The sequence below is a fragment of the Sus scrofa genome, chromosome 16, assembly GCF_054392235.1.
Source record: "Sus scrofa isolate SSC_HxYL_T2T_F1_AM1 chromosome 16, Sscrofa_HxYL_maternal_Yorkshire_Landrace_v2.0, whole genome shotgun sequence".
NCBI classification, from domain to species: domain Eukaryota; kingdom Metazoa; phylum Chordata; class Mammalia; order Artiodactyla; family Suidae; genus Sus; species Sus scrofa.
This window is the reverse complement of record NC_139398.1, coordinates 87,346,077-87,363,769: the sequence shown is the minus strand read 5'-3', so window position 1 is coordinate 87,363,769 and position 17,693 is coordinate 87,346,077. Positions and strand designations below refer to the sequence as shown.

General features: G+C 58.7%; 1 protein-coding gene across 2 annotated transcripts in view; it reads left to right on the top strand.

Moving 5' to 3' along the window:
* The window catches only part of TENT4A (terminal nucleotidyltransferase 4A), a 43,065-nt gene extending 28,327 nt beyond the window's left edge, over nucleotides 1-14,738 (top strand). The window contains exons 4-13 of one of the 2 annotated variants that reach the window (XM_021076642.2): nucleotides 776-896; nucleotides 2,806-2,913; nucleotides 3,876-4,004; nucleotides 6,344-6,557; nucleotides 8,298-8,424; nucleotides 9,300-9,400; nucleotides 9,966-10,138; nucleotides 10,450-10,608; nucleotides 11,394-11,558; nucleotides 12,561-14,738. In XM_021076642.2, the coding sequence (XP_020932301.2) occupies nucleotides 776-896; nucleotides 2,806-2,913; nucleotides 3,876-4,004; nucleotides 6,344-6,557; nucleotides 8,298-8,424; nucleotides 9,300-9,400; nucleotides 9,966-10,138; nucleotides 10,450-10,608; nucleotides 11,394-11,558; nucleotides 12,561-12,752 (1,489 nt within the window). In that variant the 3' untranslated portion in view covers nucleotides 12,753-14,738. Of the gene's footprint in view, nucleotides 1-775; nucleotides 897-2,805; nucleotides 2,914-3,875; nucleotides 4,005-6,343; nucleotides 6,558-8,297; nucleotides 8,425-9,299; nucleotides 9,401-9,965; nucleotides 10,139-10,449; nucleotides 10,609-11,393; nucleotides 11,559-12,557 lie in introns of both variants that reach the window. The other variant, XM_021076643.2, reaches the window with a different exon arrangement.
* The last annotated feature ends 2,955 nt before the right edge of the window (nucleotides 14,739-17,693 follow it).

The window sequence follows — 17,693 nt, the reverse complement described above, 5'->3', positions numbered from 1 at the left end:
GTGTCTGTGCGTGTGAAAGGCTGAAAGTAGGTTCCTTGCGTTCACGTCTAAGGCAAGAAAAGAAAGGCCTCTGGGGCACAGAGAGAGGGAACAGTGCAGGAAGAGCAGACGTAACTTTCTGCTGCCGCGCTTGCTTGCTTTGCTTTCCCTCCTGCCCTTCGTTTGATGGGATCCAAGAGCGCTGGCTCCTGCGAGCGTCAGGACCAGCGAGCGGGCTTGGGACGCAGATGCGGCAGAAAATCCTCCTGAGGTTTTGGAAACGTTGATCATATGTTCTAATGAAGACTCAGGCAAAATTGTATTTAAACAGTATTTCGTGAGAATTTCTTTGACTAGGAAAACGTCAAGCAAGGTTTCTTCCGCGGCCACTCTCCAGGGTTTGCTTATCAGGGGCTTTCTCCTCTCCAGTTAGTTGTACGCGCATCATTTTATTAAAGCTCCTTTTCCACTAACCCACTGTTACTCCTGGGACACCGCCGCGGCCGTAGTCTTAGGATCTGGGTTGGCGTTGGCAGGGCCAGATCCCAGGTGTCCAGGCGCCCAGGTCAGCACGGATGGGAGGGCCGGGCCCCCTCGGCGGTCAGGCGCCTTCTCCCAGCCCTCGGGTACCCCGTCAGCTCTTTGCCTTCCCTCTTCCGTTACGAAGAGTTCATGACCTGCGCTTCCCCCGCTGGGCAGGAGGGGTCCTGGGGGCTGCAGGCGCTGGGGCCCGGCCGCCCCGCGTCTGGGCTGCGGTGGGCAGGGGGCGCCGTTCACGCTCCCTTTCCTCCCCCAGTGACATCGACCTGGTGGTCTTTGGAAAGTGGGAGCGCCCCCCGCTGCAGCTGTTGGAGCAGGCCCTGCGGAAGCACAAGGTGGCCGAGCCCTGCTCCATCAAGGTCCTCGACAAGGCCACGGTGAGTGCGGGGCTGTCCCCCTGCTCGCGGCTGTGCGGCTGGGACGCCAGCTGGCGTGTGAGCGGGAGAGCGCCTCCCTGCTCCCGCCCTGGAACCCGGGCCCGGGCGCCTCTGGAGAGGCCGTGGACGGATCGTAACACCCGACACGGGTGCATTCGGTCGCTGCCTGCGGGGAGGGTGTTGCCGAACGTTCCGCCTGTGGCATTTATTACCTGTGCCAAGTTTTACCTCGGAAAGAAAACCTTGCCTGCTCCTTCCAGTGTTGAAAACACGTACACGTGAGAAAGCCGTGCTGCTCTCAGGAGCAGGTGGGAGATGAGGCCGCTTCGGTGTGTGTGTCGAGCCCCAGGGCCCTGGCAGCGCCAGCGCCACCTGCCCCGAGGGCAGAGGTTGTCAGACGCGATGCTGCCTTCTGTTCGTTGAGAGTTTGGGGGTGGGCGGTGGTCTCTGCCGGTGTCTCTGTTTAGATGACGATGAGCTGAGAAGGTTCAGTCTGACTGTCCCGGGCTCCAGAACTTTCTGGAGGGCAGACCACACGCTGAGTAGCTGCCGCAGGAGCCGCGTGGTTAGTGGCCTCAAGCAGCCACACGCCGACTCTGCTGCCAGAGGTGCAGCGTGGACGGAGGGGCAGTGTCCGCAGGCTGCTCCCCAGGAGTGTTGCCTGTTGCCCGTCAACCCCTCTGCTGGGCAGCCTCAGGGCATCGCATCAGGGGCTCTGAGCCCAGTGTGAGAGCTGTGTTTTGGGTGAAAGTGTGTCTGTTTTGAACAAGCACCAAAAAGTAGGTATCATGGTGTTACTAGCTGTCTCCAGAACCTGGGGGTTCAGCGTGTGTGTGGGTGTGTGTGGCAGGAGGGTGCCAGGCGTGCTTTAGGAAAAGTCCAAGTCCGGAAGAGGCAGGGCTTCCTAGCTCTGTCCAGAGCTGCGCACGTCGCGGGAATTTTCCTCCTCCCGGAGGCCTGGGCGTTTGAGGATGGACAGCTTCTGAAACACTCTCGCACAAGTTCTTTGGGAAAACATTTTGTTTTCTCCGCTTCTTGGACCCCAGGGGCCGTCGCTCGTCGTGCCTGGTGGCCGAGGTGGCTCCCGGAGTTGCTGTCGCCGCCTGCTGACCTGCCCCTCTCGCAGGTGTCCCCTGCAGTTTGCCCCGGGTGTATGTGTCAGAGCCCGGGGCGGGCGTGTGCTGGAGAGCACGTTGCTGCCTCGGCCTGGAGACGACTTAAACCTTCCCTCAGCCCCCGATTGTGGCGGGGAAGGGAGTGTCCCTTTCAGTCGTTAGAAGGCTGACTCTCCTTCCAGAAGTACGCGGTTATGTCTGGGGCAGGAAGGAGTGTGGGGTCTGCACGGTTGCTTGGGCAGCTTTTATGGGGCCCGTTTTTAGTGCCTTTCGGTGATACTTCTTGTTGATGAGACTCTTTCCAAAACAGCCTTTAATTCTGATTTCCTGGGAAAGTTTTTTTAAGTTAAATTGTCTTTAAAGAGTGAAAACCCAAAGTGGAAGTGTCTGGAGAAACAGCATCAGTACGAAACATACTTTAAAAAGTGGCTTTGAAGTGACTTTGGATGCTCTGGGAAATTGGAGCAAGTGTGACTGGGGGACCGAAAGCTCCTCGGTCCCCAGGCCCTCGCGGGACAGGCCTGGGCGCGCCCCTGCGCCCTGTGGCGAGAGGCTGTGGGCCCTGCAGAGGTTGGAGGGGGCGCTGTTGAGGGACTGGGGGCGGCTTTGGGGACTTGCGGGTTACGGCCGACAGAGTGGGTGCCCTTCCGTCCGCCTTCACACGGGGCCCATCCTCTCTCAGCGCCTCTGCGAAGGAGGAGGAGAGCCCGCTGTCCACTCGGGAAGCACGGGGCTGCCCGACTGTGGAACCCGTTGCCTGTTAAAGCGCAGTTTCCTAAATGCCATCTTTGCAGGTACCGATAATCAAACTCACAGACCAGGAGACGGAAGTCAAGGTGGACATCAGCTTTAACATGGAGACGGGGGTCCGGGCGGCCGAGTTCATCAAGAACTACATGAAGGTGCCGTCCCCGCGGCGGCCTTGGCCGCGGGCGTCCTGCTCGTGGGAGTGTTGGGAGCGCCAAGCTGCTGGTCGCCGTTAGTGAGGAGGGCGGAGCCGCCGAGCGAATCCCCCAGAAGCCCCTCTAGAGATGCTGGGGAATCGCGTCGCCCTTCGGCAGAGCGGCTCCGCGTGGCCGAGCACCTCACTGACTTGGGCGTCATTCCGGAGCACCCTGTTGAAGCCCGTTTCTAGTTCTTAGGACGTGACCGTCCCGTAGCTGAGGCTGCCTGGTTTGCGAGGGGAGCCCTTCCCAGTGGAGTTAGATTTGCTTGCTTTGGGTGCTTCATCGGGCCGAGGGGTCTGGGGCTCTGGCCAGGCGTGTGGTCGTCCGGTTGTGGTCAGGCGGGGGGCAGCCCAGCCCCGCCTGGATCCTGCCTCTTGCCACAGTTTCAGGGCCGTGCCCCTCAGGTTTTCCCCTTTCCTCTGCACCGTCGGGCTCGTCTGAAGGTCCATGTCTGTCCCCAGGAGAACAGGGGAAACCAGAGAAGCTTCCGCACCCCCCCACCCCCTTCCCCGCCTGCACTGTGTCCCTTGTTCCCATCCGCCTGCGTCCACCGTGCTGCCTCAGGCAGTGCCACGTGCCTCTGTCCTCCACCCCACCCGCTGGCTCCTGTCAGGGGTGCCCTGTGTGCTGGCCTTCTGCACCCCGCCTCAGGGCCTTCCCTCGCCCCGCTGCACCCCTGCCCACACAGCCCTGCTGCCCGGGGGCTCCATGCGGGTGTCCCACCTCACCCCTGCTGCACCACCACCGAGGGGCTCCCCTCCTGGAACTGGGCCCCCGTGGCCTGGGGGCGGAGGGCCTAGATTTTCCCAGGGGCCGGAGGGCAAAGCGAGCTTCCTGTCGGCTGTGGGCTTTGCTGCGTGAGACGTCTCGGAGCTGTAGTAACTAACCAGATCATGTTTCTCTTTTGGAATCTACAGAAATATTCGTTGCTGCCTTACTTGATTTTAGTACTGAAACAGTTCCTCCTGCAGAGGGACCTGAACGAAGTTTTTACAGGTGGAATTAGCTCGTACAGCCTCATTTTAATGGCCATTAGCTTTCTACAGGTGAGTAGAGTGTGCTTGCTGTCGAAACCCTGGGCGTTGAGGCTTGCGTGGGAGTAGTTCTGCCTCGATGGTCTGACCCCTTGCTTCATGGGTTCAACTCCTTGCTGTCCCCTTGCTGTTCAGTTTCGTGGTAGTAGAAATGGTAAATTTTCAGAATGAAGCTCTGGTTTTTGTTTTGTTTTGTTTTGTTTTTTTGCCTTTTCTAGGGCCACTCCTGCGGCATATGGAGGTTCCCAGGCTAGGGGTCGAATTGGAGCTGTAGCTGCCGGCCTACGCCAGAGCCACAGCAACGTGGGAACCGAGCTGCTTCTGCGACCTACACCACAATTCAGGGCAGTGCTGGATCCTTAACCCACCAAGTGAGGCCAGGGATTGAACCCACAACCTCATGGTTCCTGGTCAGATTTGTTAACCACTGAGCCGTGATGGGAGCTCCTGACGCTCTGTTTTGATCACTACTTTTTTCCTTTGCTCCTTTATAGCTTATTTTTGTTTCCAATTTAATTGTTGGCTTATCGCCTTGTTCAGTCAAAATTTCATGCCTTGACAGACAGTGAAAAACTGTTTTTCTTGATTCTTGACTATGATTTGTACCGAAAAATTTGGATCAGAAAAAAAAAGTCGGGTACCACATATGGTTCAATACTGAAAAGAGCCTCTTTCCTCAGTGATGAAAAACCAGTATTTGTCTTAGTTATACTTTGCCCCTTTTTTTGAGTCGCATGAGGAAGTCTCTCAGCTGAAAACCTAAGTTTTAAGTGCTACCATGTATCGATCGCTGGACGGCTCCTTTTTAAAGGTACAGTCTGCGAGTGACCTGAAGCCGTCATTACCCACTGACATTTTCTCCGAAGGACTCAGGTCTTTACAGAGTCTTGCTTGAGCTGGACGGCACTCTTCCTCCACGGCTCTCATTAACTTTGTGTCTGTGGTGTGCTTTGGGTTTGAGGCCCCGAATTGGGTCGTTCTCTGGGTAACACTCCCGACGGCCAGTAGGGCTGCTGGTCACTTTCCTTGGCGTGTCTTGGCAGAGGGGCTGCAGGAACGGCGGGCATGGCACTCCTCGCCGGTTCCCGCGGTCTCGGGCACACGTGTCTGCCCTCACCTCCGAGACGCAGCCTCACCGCTGCTCTCCCCGAGGAGTCGGACCTGGTTTCCAGCTGAGCCCCACCTTGTGTTCTTACCTTCGTTCCCGCTCTTCTCCTGATGCGAACCATTGCGGGAGCCTTGCGCAGGGACTGCACTCTGTGCCGGGCGCCGCTGTCACCTCCCTCCCTTGGCGCCTGGCGCTGCGCTCAGCTCACGGCTCGCTGGGGGCAGGAGCCCCACTTCCTGGGTGGGCTCTCAGACCAGGCGGACGAGGAAGGGGAAGGGCCGGGCAGGCAGGAGAAAGCCTCCTCATGCCTTTGGAAAGTCTTCTCAGCCCCGGAAATAATCTGCAGGCTTTCGAAGCCGCATTTGCTCACCGAGCCCCGTGTTGGAACCATCTTCAGCCAGGACCTTGACTTTCCCCTAGACCTGGCTGTCCTGTCCTCAGATGGCGCTGTCCAGTGTGACCCCCTTGTCCAGCACGAGGCCACCTGTGCCTACGAGGCTGGTGACGTGGCCAGCAAGACCACAAGCTGAATGAGTGTTTATGAGTTAGTGTGTTCTGAATCACTTCAGTATAAATGCACGGCTCATGGCCATCACAGTGGGCACCGCAGGTCTGCGCTGCTCAGGTCTGTGAGCCTCTGAAATTAGGGGTGCTCAGGAGGGGCCAGGAGACAGGGTTTATCTTCAGAAGGAAGTGTGGCATGGAACGAGGCTGATGCTGATCCGCATGGATCCGTATGCCGGGCGGGATGTGCGTTTGCTCTAAGTGTGACGCAGTGCCCGTCACTGCTCACGGGTAAAAGCATCCCCAGGCACCGCGATGCTGTTCAGTCTCATACTGCCCCCTTTTGGTTGTGTTTCAGAAAAAGGGATTCAAGATTAGAGTCTGAAATTAACTCCACCATCTAGGTGACTAAATTGTGCAGGAGCTGGTCTACTTATTTTTCGGCATTTGGGAATTTGTGGTAAATCAGATGTTTGTGTAGGAAGTGGCTATATGGAACATGCGTTTCAAAGAATTACAGTGTAATTAAAACCTTTGGATGAGAAGGTTCTGTTTCCCGTGAACCCTCTTGATTGACAGAAGCTCTCCAGGCTCCGTTAGTGCCCCCTGGCGCTGCTCCGGGTCCTTACAGTGCTGCTGAGCAAGCCTCCCCCGCCCCCAAATCCTGCCCCAGCCCCCCCACCCCCCCAATAGAGAGTGACTGGAGTCCATGCAAACCGTGGTTGTCTTGCTTCTACAGCTGCATCCGAGAATTGATGCCCGGAGAGCTGACGAAAACCTTGGGATGCTTCTTGTAGAATTCTTTGAACTCTACGGAAGAAATTTTAATTACTTGAAAACTGGCATTAGAATAAAAGAAGGAGGTGCCTACATCGCCAAAGAGGAGATCATGAAAGCCATGACCAGCGGGTACAGACCATCCATGCTGTGCATCGAGGACCCCCTGCTGCCAGGTAAGGACGCCTCGCTCCGCCTGCGCCCTGGCCGGGTGGGGGGCAGGCGTGTCCGCAGGCCCCCTGAGCCGGGGGCCCTCAGATCTGAGGCAGGCTCCCGCCGTGCTGGCTGAGGGTATGGGGGCACACTCAGAAATTCCTGCTAATGCTTCTGTGTCACTCGCTGTCAAGTTGCAGTTTTGTGTACTTTCTTTAATCAGAAAAATGTAGAGAGTGGGGATTAAAAATTTTTATTTTGTTTGGTTGGAAAAGTATTGCATATCCATCATAAACATCTGCTTCCCAGAAATTTGTCACGGAGCTGCGGGGTGTGCCGTCATCTCCCTTTGGTGTGGTTTTCTCCGGTTTTCCCTGCGTGGATATTAACGTTTATTGCCTTCTTGTTAATGGGTGGCGTCCCCTATTGCAAAGAGGTTGCAGCTCGTGGTTTAGTTAACAGTGTTCCCGAGGCCCCTTTCCCGTGTTCACAGGCTGTGTTCTGTTGTCAGGAGTGCTGCCTTGAAGAACCCGAGGTGGTTTAAAGCTGCTCACACACCCACGCCTTTGGTGGCCGTCTTTTAAACCTCTGCGGCTCGGAGAAGAGTGGTCTCACTGTACATTTTTGCTTATTTTACGTTTCTTTAATGATGAGTGAGGTTTTAAACACACGGTTATTTATCAATTCCGTGAACACTTACCGAGCATTTATTAGGTGATGCCGCATTTTTACTGTTGGGGATAAAATGTGTCATGTCGCACGGACAGGTGACAGAGAAGGCGGGGCAGCGCGTCAGCTGCAGGCGCGGCGCCCCCGTGTTGCTCGTGTGCTTTGCCATCCGTCTTGGCCTGTCTTGCTGCCCCGTGAGGTCATCCGTGGTCAGCGGGGTCTTTCTTTGTCCTCACGCTCTGTCTTTGTCTCTTGCATCTGTCCTTTGTATTTTTTTTTTTTACGGTTCAGCTCTTGTATATGTTTTTCGATTTTTTGGTTTTGTCGTACGGCTTCTGGGGTATGACGTTTATTTAAGACCTCTTGGCAGGAACCGGGCCCGCTGCTCTCGGCTGCGTGAGCGCCGTGCCCCCCGTGGTGCCTCTTCCTTCAGGGCCTGTCGACCACTTGGGTCAGTTAAATGGCAGCCGTCCCGCTGCTTCCGTTTTTGCTGAAATGTGCTTGGAAAGTGAAAACCCTTGGCTTATATTGTTAAATCTGGAGAAAATAAAATCCCGGGACTTAAGAACATGTCTCCTAAGAAACATCCTTCCCTGAATCGTCAGAGCGAGTTACAGGGAAATGACAGCTGGGAGCGCGGCTGTTCTTGGCAGAAGTCAGCTCCCTGCCTGCGGCCCGCTTCGTGACCTCGGCGCTGTCCCCGCGCTTCTCACCCCTGAGCGTTCGTCCAGCTGGCCCTCTGTCCTGGCTGGAGGACGTGCTTCCTGCCGGGCCCCCTCGGTGCCCACGGGGGCGGGACCCCCGCTCTCCCGGCCTCTCCGTCGGCCCCGGCGGTCTGGTTCCGCGGGTGCTCAGGCGCCTTTGAGTTTTCGGCCACCTGGGGGGACGACCTGGCTGTCTCTCTCCGTGAGTGACACGTCTTTCCACGGAGGGGGACCCTGGTCTGATGGTGGGACGGGCCGCCGGCCGAGGCAGGGCGCTGGCCGGTGCCATCCGGCTGCCAGGGTCTGGGCGTGTTTCCGGGCTCAGGGCGTCGCACATGCCCAGTAGCGGCGGGCGCGAGGCGGGGGCTTACGGCGGCCTCTCCGTTCCAGGAAATGACGTTGGCCGGAGCTCCTACGGGGCCATGCAGGTGAAGCAGGTGTTCGACTACGCCTACATCGTGCTGAGCCACGCCGTGTCGCCGCTCGCCAGGTCCTACCCCAACAGAGACTCTGAAAGGTAAGGCCGCCCCGGCCGCGTCCCGTCCCGGTGCTGCCGGCTCTGCCGCGCCAGCGCCCTTGGCCTTGTCCTTGGCTTCCCCGAAGTTTGTCGACCGTGTTTTCGGGGAACCGGAGAATATGGGGGAAGGAGGACCTCACGGGCATTCAGAGGGTCGCCCGTGGTCTGGAGTAACGCGTGTTCCGTCGAGGGAGTCAACCTTTACTTCAGGGGGTTGTTTGGGGAGCGACGTCTGGCCTTTGAATCTGGCACGAGCTGCTTTTTCTCAGGCGGAATGTGGGTGCTCAGCTCTGAGGGATGCATCTGTGCCCCTTCCTGCGCCCGTGTCCCCCATCCTCTGACCCCAGATGATGCTTTGTGATGGGGCGGGGGGCGGGGGGGCAGGCAGAGGAGGTGGAAAGGGAGACCGAGGTGGCTGTCGCAGGCGGCGGTTGAAGCGGGGCCTGGGTTCCGGCCTCGGCAGCGGTGGGGGAAGGTGGTTCTGAGGCCTGGCCCTGGAGGCGGCAGCGCAGGGGTCCATGGCCTCCGCTCGCTCAGTGTTCCGGGCAGAGCTTTGTCCCGTGCGGTGGGAAACGGGAAGCTGGGACCCCGGGGCGGGGGGCGGGGGGGGGGCGTCCCTCTCTGGCCCTGGACGGAATCGCTGCGCTGTCTTGTGGCTCGTGTACGTCCAGGGACGCGTGCACACCTGCACCCACTTTCTGTGCCGTGAGCTCAAGGCACGTTTGGGTGCCAACGCCGGAAGTCACACGGCTTTCATGAGGCGGCTCTAGCAGTTCCCGCCTCTCACCGAGCAGAGGCCTGTGTGAAGTCTGAAGCAGCTCCCGGGAGGGTCGCTGGCCGCAGGGCCGGTGCCATGCTGAGCCCTGTCCCCGCAGTACCTTGGGGAGGATCGTCAAGGTGACGCAGGAGGTGATCGACTACCGGAGGTGGATCAAGGAGAAGTGGGGCAGCAGGGCGCGCCCGGCGCCGGATCTCGGTGAGCCACCAGCCCCCGCCCCGTGCGCTGTCCCTTGGTGCTGGATGGATCCGGTCGGTCGCGTCTGTGCGGTGTAGGCTGGTGCCGCCCAGCAGAACTACAAGGCGCCACACGTGCGGTGGTAAAGTTTCTAGGAACTGCATTCCACGTGTGAAAAGAAACAGGTGAAATTAGTTCTAATGTTTTTTTCAACTTCGTATTGAAAATATGAACATTCGAACAGGTAGTCAATATAAACAGTTATTATTAATTTTTTTGGTACCGCGTCCTTGAAATCTAGTGTGTGTCTATAGCCCATGTCTGTCGTGATCCAGCTGGTAAGTTTTCGACAGAAATGCTTGATCTGTATTTAGATTTCCCAGAGTTTACACTTGAAAGCTGTGTATCCACACTGTTCCAAAGACATGTAAACGTTTTCCAGTCACTGAGATGTAATTTTTAAAAATGAAATCCGTTGAAATTAAGTAAAATCAGAAGAACCGGTTTGTCGGTCTCCTAGACAGCCCTTGCCGAGGGCCCTTCGGCGCGTGGCTGGCAGGTGACCGCGGGCTCCGTGTCCCCGCAGACAACAGGATCAAGATCAAAGAGCACGTGGGCGTGTGTGAGGGGGAGCAGCCTCCGCGCCGGGACGCCGAGTCGCCCTACGGCCAGCGCCTGACCCTGTCTCTGCCCAGCCCCCAGCTTCTGTCCTCGGGCTCGTCTGCCTCCTCCGTGTCCTCGCTTTCTGGAAGTGACATCGTGAGTGTGTCTGCTGGGGGCGTGAGTGGGGGAAGTGCCTGGAGCAGTGAGTTCACACGCTGCCCCCTCGTTTCCATCGCCGTGTGCACGAGGCCACCCCCCGTCCCCGCAGCACCCCGGGTGGCAGCAGGGGGCTCTCCCTGGAGTTGTGGTTTCTAGACTCACGTGGAGGTAACAGCTTGCAGCCCCGGTGTCCCTTCTGGGTCTCCCTGACGCCCCTCTTCCGTTGTGAGCTGACTTGGAGGAGTGCTGGCCCCTGCAGCTCTCGGGGGCCCAGGCACGACTGCAGCCCCGCTCTGTCCTTCCCGCAGGACTCGGACACACCGCCCTGCACGACGCCCAGCGTGTACCAGTTCAGCCTGCAGGCACCCACCCCTCTGCTGGCCAGCCTGCCCGCCGCCTTGCCCGTGCCGAGCGGCAAACCTCAGCCCAGCACGTCCAGAACTCTGGTCATGACAACAACCACTCAGGTATGCGGCCCATCCAAAACCCGAGCTCCTGCCTGAACACGGGACACGGAGGCGGAGGTGGCTGCCTGCGCCGTGGGAGGGAACTCGGCCCAGCTCCCCGAGAGCCCCCGGTGCGCGGCGTTGGGAGTGGCAGGGCGTGGCTGAGGGTCACAGCTGGTGCCGCGGTCCCGTCTGTCCCCGACGCTCACAGTGTCGTCTTAAGACAGGGCTCTGAGCCCACCTTCTCGCTGTCTTTCCGGACTTGAGACGCTGCTTCTGGTGGAGGAACTGAGGGCAGCCCGGGGAGACCCACTGACGGTCGCCACGCGGCTCAGAGTGAGGAGTCGCCCACCCCCACGGGGGTCGAGGCGGGGACGGAGAGCGGGGGGCACTTCTGGGTGCCCCGTGTCCCCCGGTGTGCCGGGCCTGGCGTCTGAGCGGGGCACCGGGTGTGCCCTGCCATCCCCGAGGCCCAGCTCCTGCTGCGCCACTGCCCTGGGGGTGGGGGCACGGTCACTGCCGGGTCTTTGGGACACTCACGGTCCTGAGACCTGAGCAGTCAGCGTCGCAGAGTCCTGCCCAGGTCTTCAGGGGACACGGGAGCCTTAGTGGCTCGGTGGCCGGACACACTGCACGCGCTGTGGCCGCTGTTTCGGAATAGGAAACGCTGCCCCTGCAGACCGAGTGTTGGGAGGTTGTGTCGTCCGGCAGCCGAAGGGCCTGTTCTCGGTGCCCCGGTGAGAGAGGGCGGGTGCGCCTGTGTCGCCGCCTCATGCCTCACAGCGTCTCTGGTGCTTCTCTCCCAGACCAGGTTTACGATCCCTCCGCCCGCGCTAGGGGTGGGCCCCGTGCCCTGCAGACAGGCTGGCCTGGAAGGCGCACCCGCGCTGAAAGCCGTCCACCACGTGTCTCCCCCCGCCCTGCCGGCCGGCTCGCCCAACCCCCTGTCCAGCCCGCACCTGTATCACAAGGTACGTCCGGCCCGGCAGCTGTGCCGCAGGCCAGCGCCTCACGCTCCCCCCACCACGGACGCAGCGGCCCAGGCGTTTTCTTTTTTTAAGGGAATTTGTTTGCTGATCATTCAACTCCATCTTTGTTTTCCTTTGTAACAAACAAAACTTTACAAGTGTTCAGAAATTTTTTTAAAATTGAGTGCAGTTTAACTCACCTCTATAAGCATCTCTGTTTTCTGCTCTTGAACTTGTTAGCAGAAAACTTAAGTTTGCAGGGCTTTTTTTTTTTTTTGGTCTTTCTAGGGCTGCACCCACGGCATGTGGAGGTTCCCAGGCTAGGGGCTGAATTGGAGCTGTAGCCACCGGCCTACGCCACAGCCACGGCAACGCCAGTTCCGAGCTGTATCTGCGACCTACCCCACAGCTCAGGGCAACGTTGGAGCTTTAACCCACTGAGCGAGGCCAGGGAGCGAACCCACGTCCTCAGGGATACTGGTCAGGTTCATTTCCGCTGCGCCGCGACGGGAACTCCTGCAACAGAGAATGGATGTCCTCCGTTAAATGGGTTTACATGCTGAGAAGCAGACGGTGAAGCCGAGGTCGGCATGCTTTCCTCCAGTCTCACCGTCCCTGGTCTTTGCCACGGGTGCCCTGGGCAGAGGGGCCAGCAGGGCCTGCGTTGGCTTGGTTTCTAGGGCCCGGGGTCCCTGGGAATGTGCTTGTCTGCGGCCCTGTGGCTTCTCTAAGCCAGGCTCCCGCTCGTTAGAAACTTGGTGTCAGGAGACAGGTTGTTATGGAGGCGCTGGGTCTTGAGCACATGATGTTCAGGAGAAGCGTGACCAGCGTCCAGCCGTGGGCGTCGGGGCTGAGTCTGAGGGCTGGACGCTCGCGGCGCTGCGGGCCCTCGTCCTCGACTCCGCTCCGCGCCTCTCCGGACGTTTAGCGACACGTGTGGCTTGGCGGGGGCGTCCGTGTCGAGCTGGCTTCCGACCCCGCTGTCCCTCCCTGTCTCCCCAGCAGCACAGCGGCATGAAACTGTCCATGAAGGGCTCCCACAACCACGGCCAGGGGGGCAGCTACAGCTCGGTGGGCACTGGGGGCGTGCGGCCTCCTGTGGGCAACCGGGGGCACCACCAGTACAACCGCACCGGCTGGAGGAGGAAAAAACACACCCACACGAGGGACAGCCTGCCCGTCAGTCTCAGCAGATAATCCTCCTGGTGGCGCCGCCCGGCCCCCGCAGACTGTAGCCGGGCGGCCTCGGCGCCCCCAGGCCCAGAGACCAGCGTCCAGCCCGTCAGCCGGGCCGCCGCCCGCCGCCGATGCCTCTGCATGTCCCCGCGTGGTGGTCACGCCCGTCGTAGAGAACAGCTCCCTGTGCTCATCTGTGAAGCCTTACCCGACGCGGACGCTCTCCTGCTTCCGGACCCTCCCGCCAGCGCCGGGGCGGCTGGGCTGGGAGCCGCGGGCCGGGCCGGGCCCCGCGTCCCTCGGTACCGCGTCTGTCCTTTGCATCGGGTACCTTATTTCACGTTGTCAGAGCAACGGCGATCAGACCCCGTGTTCGCTGGGAGGTGTCCTCATTGTTTTACTGCTCTCACGTTTTGTTTCGGATTTCAGAACTTTTTCTATGTAAATATTGAAAACTTATGATTTGTGCAATAACTCAGATATTTTTTATTTAATTTCATATTTTCACATAAGTTATATTTAAGGGAAGAGGGAATTTTTTTAAACACGCTTAGATCCTTTCCCGAGTTGCATTTTCTAAGTTGGGTTCATCGTGTCGGCTGGCGGGCTGATGAGCAGCCTTAGGAAGGGAGACCTTGGGGAGGGGCCTGCGTTCCTTCTGTTGGTCGGACGTGAGGCCTCTCAGTTTGTGGTGAAGGAGCCGAGGCCCTGGCGGGTTGCGGGGGTGGGGGGTTCAGCTCCGAAGCCTGCTGACCAGCTGCCGGCCGGCTCTGCGTCTGGCCTGTCCTGCTCTGACCATGGCGTTTGAATGTTTTGGGTTTGGTTTTTTTTTAAACTAGACAACAGATCCAGCATTTAAAGTGCCAGAGTATAACTTTCTAAAGGGAGAAAAGGTTGTCACATTATAAAATCTTAAAAAAAAAAATGTGAATTTTGAAATTCCTCAGTGTTAGTAACATAGCTCGTGATGATGGGTCTGGTTCCGGACGGCGGTACCCAGTTTTAGGAATGTGGAGAAAGGAATTATGTTGATTCCATTGCGGAATCTGTAGCAGTAAGCACTCGTTCTGTTAAGAGCATCTCTAAGAGAAGTACTTGAGCTGCTCGGCGCGCGGCTGGGGTGCCTTCACGTGTCACAGGAGAGCGGGGCCCGGTGCCGGGCCGAGCGGCTGGTGCCCGACTGGAGAAGCCTACAGGTGTCCTGTGCAGGTGTCCTCTGCCGTGACAGCACTGTCCTTGTCCCCATTCTTGAGCGTGAATATACGCATCCTGCCTCCCCCCTGAGTTTCTGGAGCACACAGGTGTCCTGGGAGTCGGGGGCCCTCCCAGGTCATCCAGCACCCACTGTTAAAGTGGGGGTTCGGGCCCTGTCAACACTACAGGTGGGCCGGTCCTGGAGCCCACTGGCAGAGAAGGCCGAGGCGGGAAGCTTGCGCCCACGACCCGGCTGACGTGCGGACGTGGGCAGTAGTGGAGTGGGGTCAGTGTGGCAGACACCCCAAGGACAAGCTGTATTTGGAAGCGTGACCGGCCACGTGCGTCGCGAGCTGCCGACCGCGCCCGCGGGCTCTCGGGGCGGCGCCAGAGCAGCGTAGCACACTTGGTCTGCAGCTCTCGGCGATCGAAGGTTATCAAAAATATTTAAAGATATTTAAATTGTGAACCTATTGATAAAGACATATTTATAAAACTGATACGTAGACCCGTACTAATCTCTACACATTAGCAATATTGACTGTAACCCTCCATTAAGGAAGCGCCGCGGGGACGCGGGGCGACGTGGGTGCCCCTCGTGGCGCTCGGCCCCAGGCCCAGGCGCCAGGCTCCCTACCCGTCACGGTGAGCGAATGAATTGGGCTGGCCGCCCCGTGGCCACGCGCCGCAGGCTTAACAAGACATCATGTTTCAATTTTTTGTGTGTGTGGACAAAAATGTAGAGGTTCAAATTGACATATTTTTATGTAAAGTTTTTCTATTCTTTGATTTTTAATAAACTTTGGAAACCAGGTGGTGGGTGCGTTTGAGCGTCATTCCCTTCAGGGGAGGGTTGGCCCCTGCGGTGTCTCTTCCTGGCTCAGGCCGGGGACGATGGCGATGCCCTCGGCTCAGGGAGCCTGTCCCGGGCTCGGCTGACCCTTTAAATCCTGCCCCTTCCGAGCCCGTGTGCCGGGGAACTCAGACGTCCTAGTTCAAGGCGTGTGTCTTCACACCCCTCTCGGCTCAGCCCTGTACCGCTTCAAGTCACACATTTAAGCCACCAAAACGCGTAGTGTGGCTTCAAATACAAATTAGGATTTGAATTTATAAGGACATTTGTAAAAACTGCACCAGCACGTGGCTGCTCCATGTCTCAGGCTGCACGGCCCCTTGGGGATGCTCTAGAACATCCTCAGCAGCGCCCGGCCTGCTGCCAGGGCCCGTACCAGGCCCCGTGCCAGGGCTCTAGCGCTCCTCCCGCGCTTCCACAAAAGGTTTCTGAAATTGCTCGGAGCAGGTGCCGCCCGGAGATGCCAGGCCCTGCCCTGGGCACCGCGTTCAGGGAAGTCACAGCAAACCGCCCAGAGCAGCCGAAGACACGTGACAGCACCAGCGGGGCGGTGGGGGGGAAATACTGTGTTTTTCTGAACGGGATGGCCTGGGACAGCCCCCAGCCAGAGGGAGCTGTGTGTCTTGGGGCTGGAAGGAAGCCCTGAGGCCTGGGAGGTGTAGGGGGAGAGGGGAGCAGAGGCTGAGAGTCGGGGAGGGGTGTTGAGGGGGTCCCTGCGACAGATGATGGGGACGCTGGACTGGCCGAAATTGGGGGTTGAGGATCCAGGGTTGTTTGGAGGTAGAGCTGCAAGGCGTCCTGGTGAGTGGGGTGGTGGCAGGTCCACGGTCGTGATGGAGGTTCCCCGGGGCTTCCCGGAGGATCAGGGCCTGAACAGCAAGTTACACTGTGGATGAGTCTGGAGCCCAGGGGAGGCGGAGGCTGCGCTTACCTGAAACGGAAGCAGGCCCTCGGCAAGCTCTGGGGACAGGGGAGGGGCTGTCCGAGCAGGGCCCCGCGGCCTCCCTGGACTCGCGAGCCGGCGTCTCGTCGGCGGAGTCAGGAGGTGCCCAGCGTGGCTCGCTGCCCCTGCCGCCCAGCCGCCTTGCCTCGGTGTGATCACCTGCGAATTCACATCATTTTGGCGCCCCGTCAGCGCTGGCTCCTAGGCTTCCCCACCAGCTCCCCCCGTGGCCCGGTCTCCAGGGTCTCCTCCTCGAGGTGTGGCGGGACCCCCAGCGCCCCCTCTTATTCCCACTTGAGCCCCGGTCCCCGGGCCCCAGCAGCCTGTGCGCCCAGGCAGCCACATTGGTGATCCAGACACGTGTGCCTTTTTTGTCTCAATCACAGTGATGATTTTTTAAAATTACTCAATGAACTTTATTACATTTATAATTATACAACAATCGTGATGATTTTTTTTTTTTTTTGTCTTTTTGCTATTTCTTGCGCCGCTCCCGCGGCATATGGAGGTTCCCAGGTTAGGGGTCGAATCGGAGCTGTAGCCACCGGCCTACGCCAGAGCCACAGCAACGCGGGATCCGAGCCGCATCTGCGACCTACACCACAGCTCACGGCAACGCCGAATCCTTAACCCACTGAGCAAGGGCAGGGATAGAACCTGCAACCTCATGGTTCCTAGTCGGATTCGTTAACCACTGCGCCACGACGGGAACTCCCGTGATGATTTTTTAAATTATTTTTCTGTTGAAGTATAGCTGACATAGACAGTATTAGTTTGAAGTGTACAACATAGAATTGCAATATTTTTATAGATTACATTCCATTTAAAGCTATGCAATATTGAGCTATATTCACTCTCTGATCATGATTTGGTGAAACTTTGAGAAGGGTGGGATGCTTATCCTTCCGCTTTATAACATGTAGTGGCTACCATGAAACACAGGCAGAGCCCTAAACACTCCACACAGCGAGGCTAATTCTCACTGTTGATGAACCGCTCAAGTGAGGGTTGTGTTACTGTTTCCGTGGGTCTGTGGGGGCGGGGCTGTTCCCCAGGATCGTTCCAAGGCCACCGTGGCCACACCTGGGCTTGGCGATTTGCTGTCCATCTTCCAACATAGCAGAGTCCTAGGGAGGGACTGATGTGCGATTCAAAGACCCCAGACTAAATTCTGGACAGGACGGTACGAACTGGCATTGGTAGGGTTCTCAGAAGGACTGGTCCTGCCTTCGGTGGGGCCCCCCGGAGGGCACCCCGACCCGCCCCGTGCCTGCTTCCCACAGCCCGGAGCTGTAGGTCTCCCGTGACCCCCAGAGGAACTGCTGAGATTATGTCAGACCCCTTCGCTTTACATCCGTGTTGAGGGTGAGCCTGGATGAGAAACCACTTGGCCTTGGTTTCCGTGGCCAGTGTCTACACCATAAGGTACCAGCCGTCGTAAAGACGGAGCCCGGGAAGGGATGCTGTCATCCCAGGCCTGGCGCTTCAGCTCCTTCCTGACCTCAGCTTCCTCTGCCCTGGCGCCTCCTTTCCCAGCCGGCTCTCTGGCCCTCGCTTCACCTGCACCCCGGCCCCCATGAAATCCCTCACTGCCGTCTGACGGTCGGATTCTCCTGGTGCGATGCCCTCCCCGGGATCTGTGCCCTGCCAGCCCCTGGGCCCCGCGAGCAGGGTAAGGGGTTCTGGGGGGTCGGCCAAGACCAGGCAGGGCCCCGCAGAGTTGGGGCTGACGTTGCCAGTGCTCAGTGGGCCGGATCGTGGGATGTCGGGCTGTGGCTCTGACGCTGCAACGTCGGGCGCGCTGCTGTCCCATCCCTGGAGGAGTAAGGGGAGGCGGAGGGCGGGGAGCTCCAAGGTCATCAACAGGTGTGGTGCCACGGGACGCAGCTGCCCACGCCCTCAGGGCTCAGGGGCTCCTTCCCCTTTCTCAGCCCCACTCAGTCCAAGGTCACACCCCCACCTCCCTGCTGCC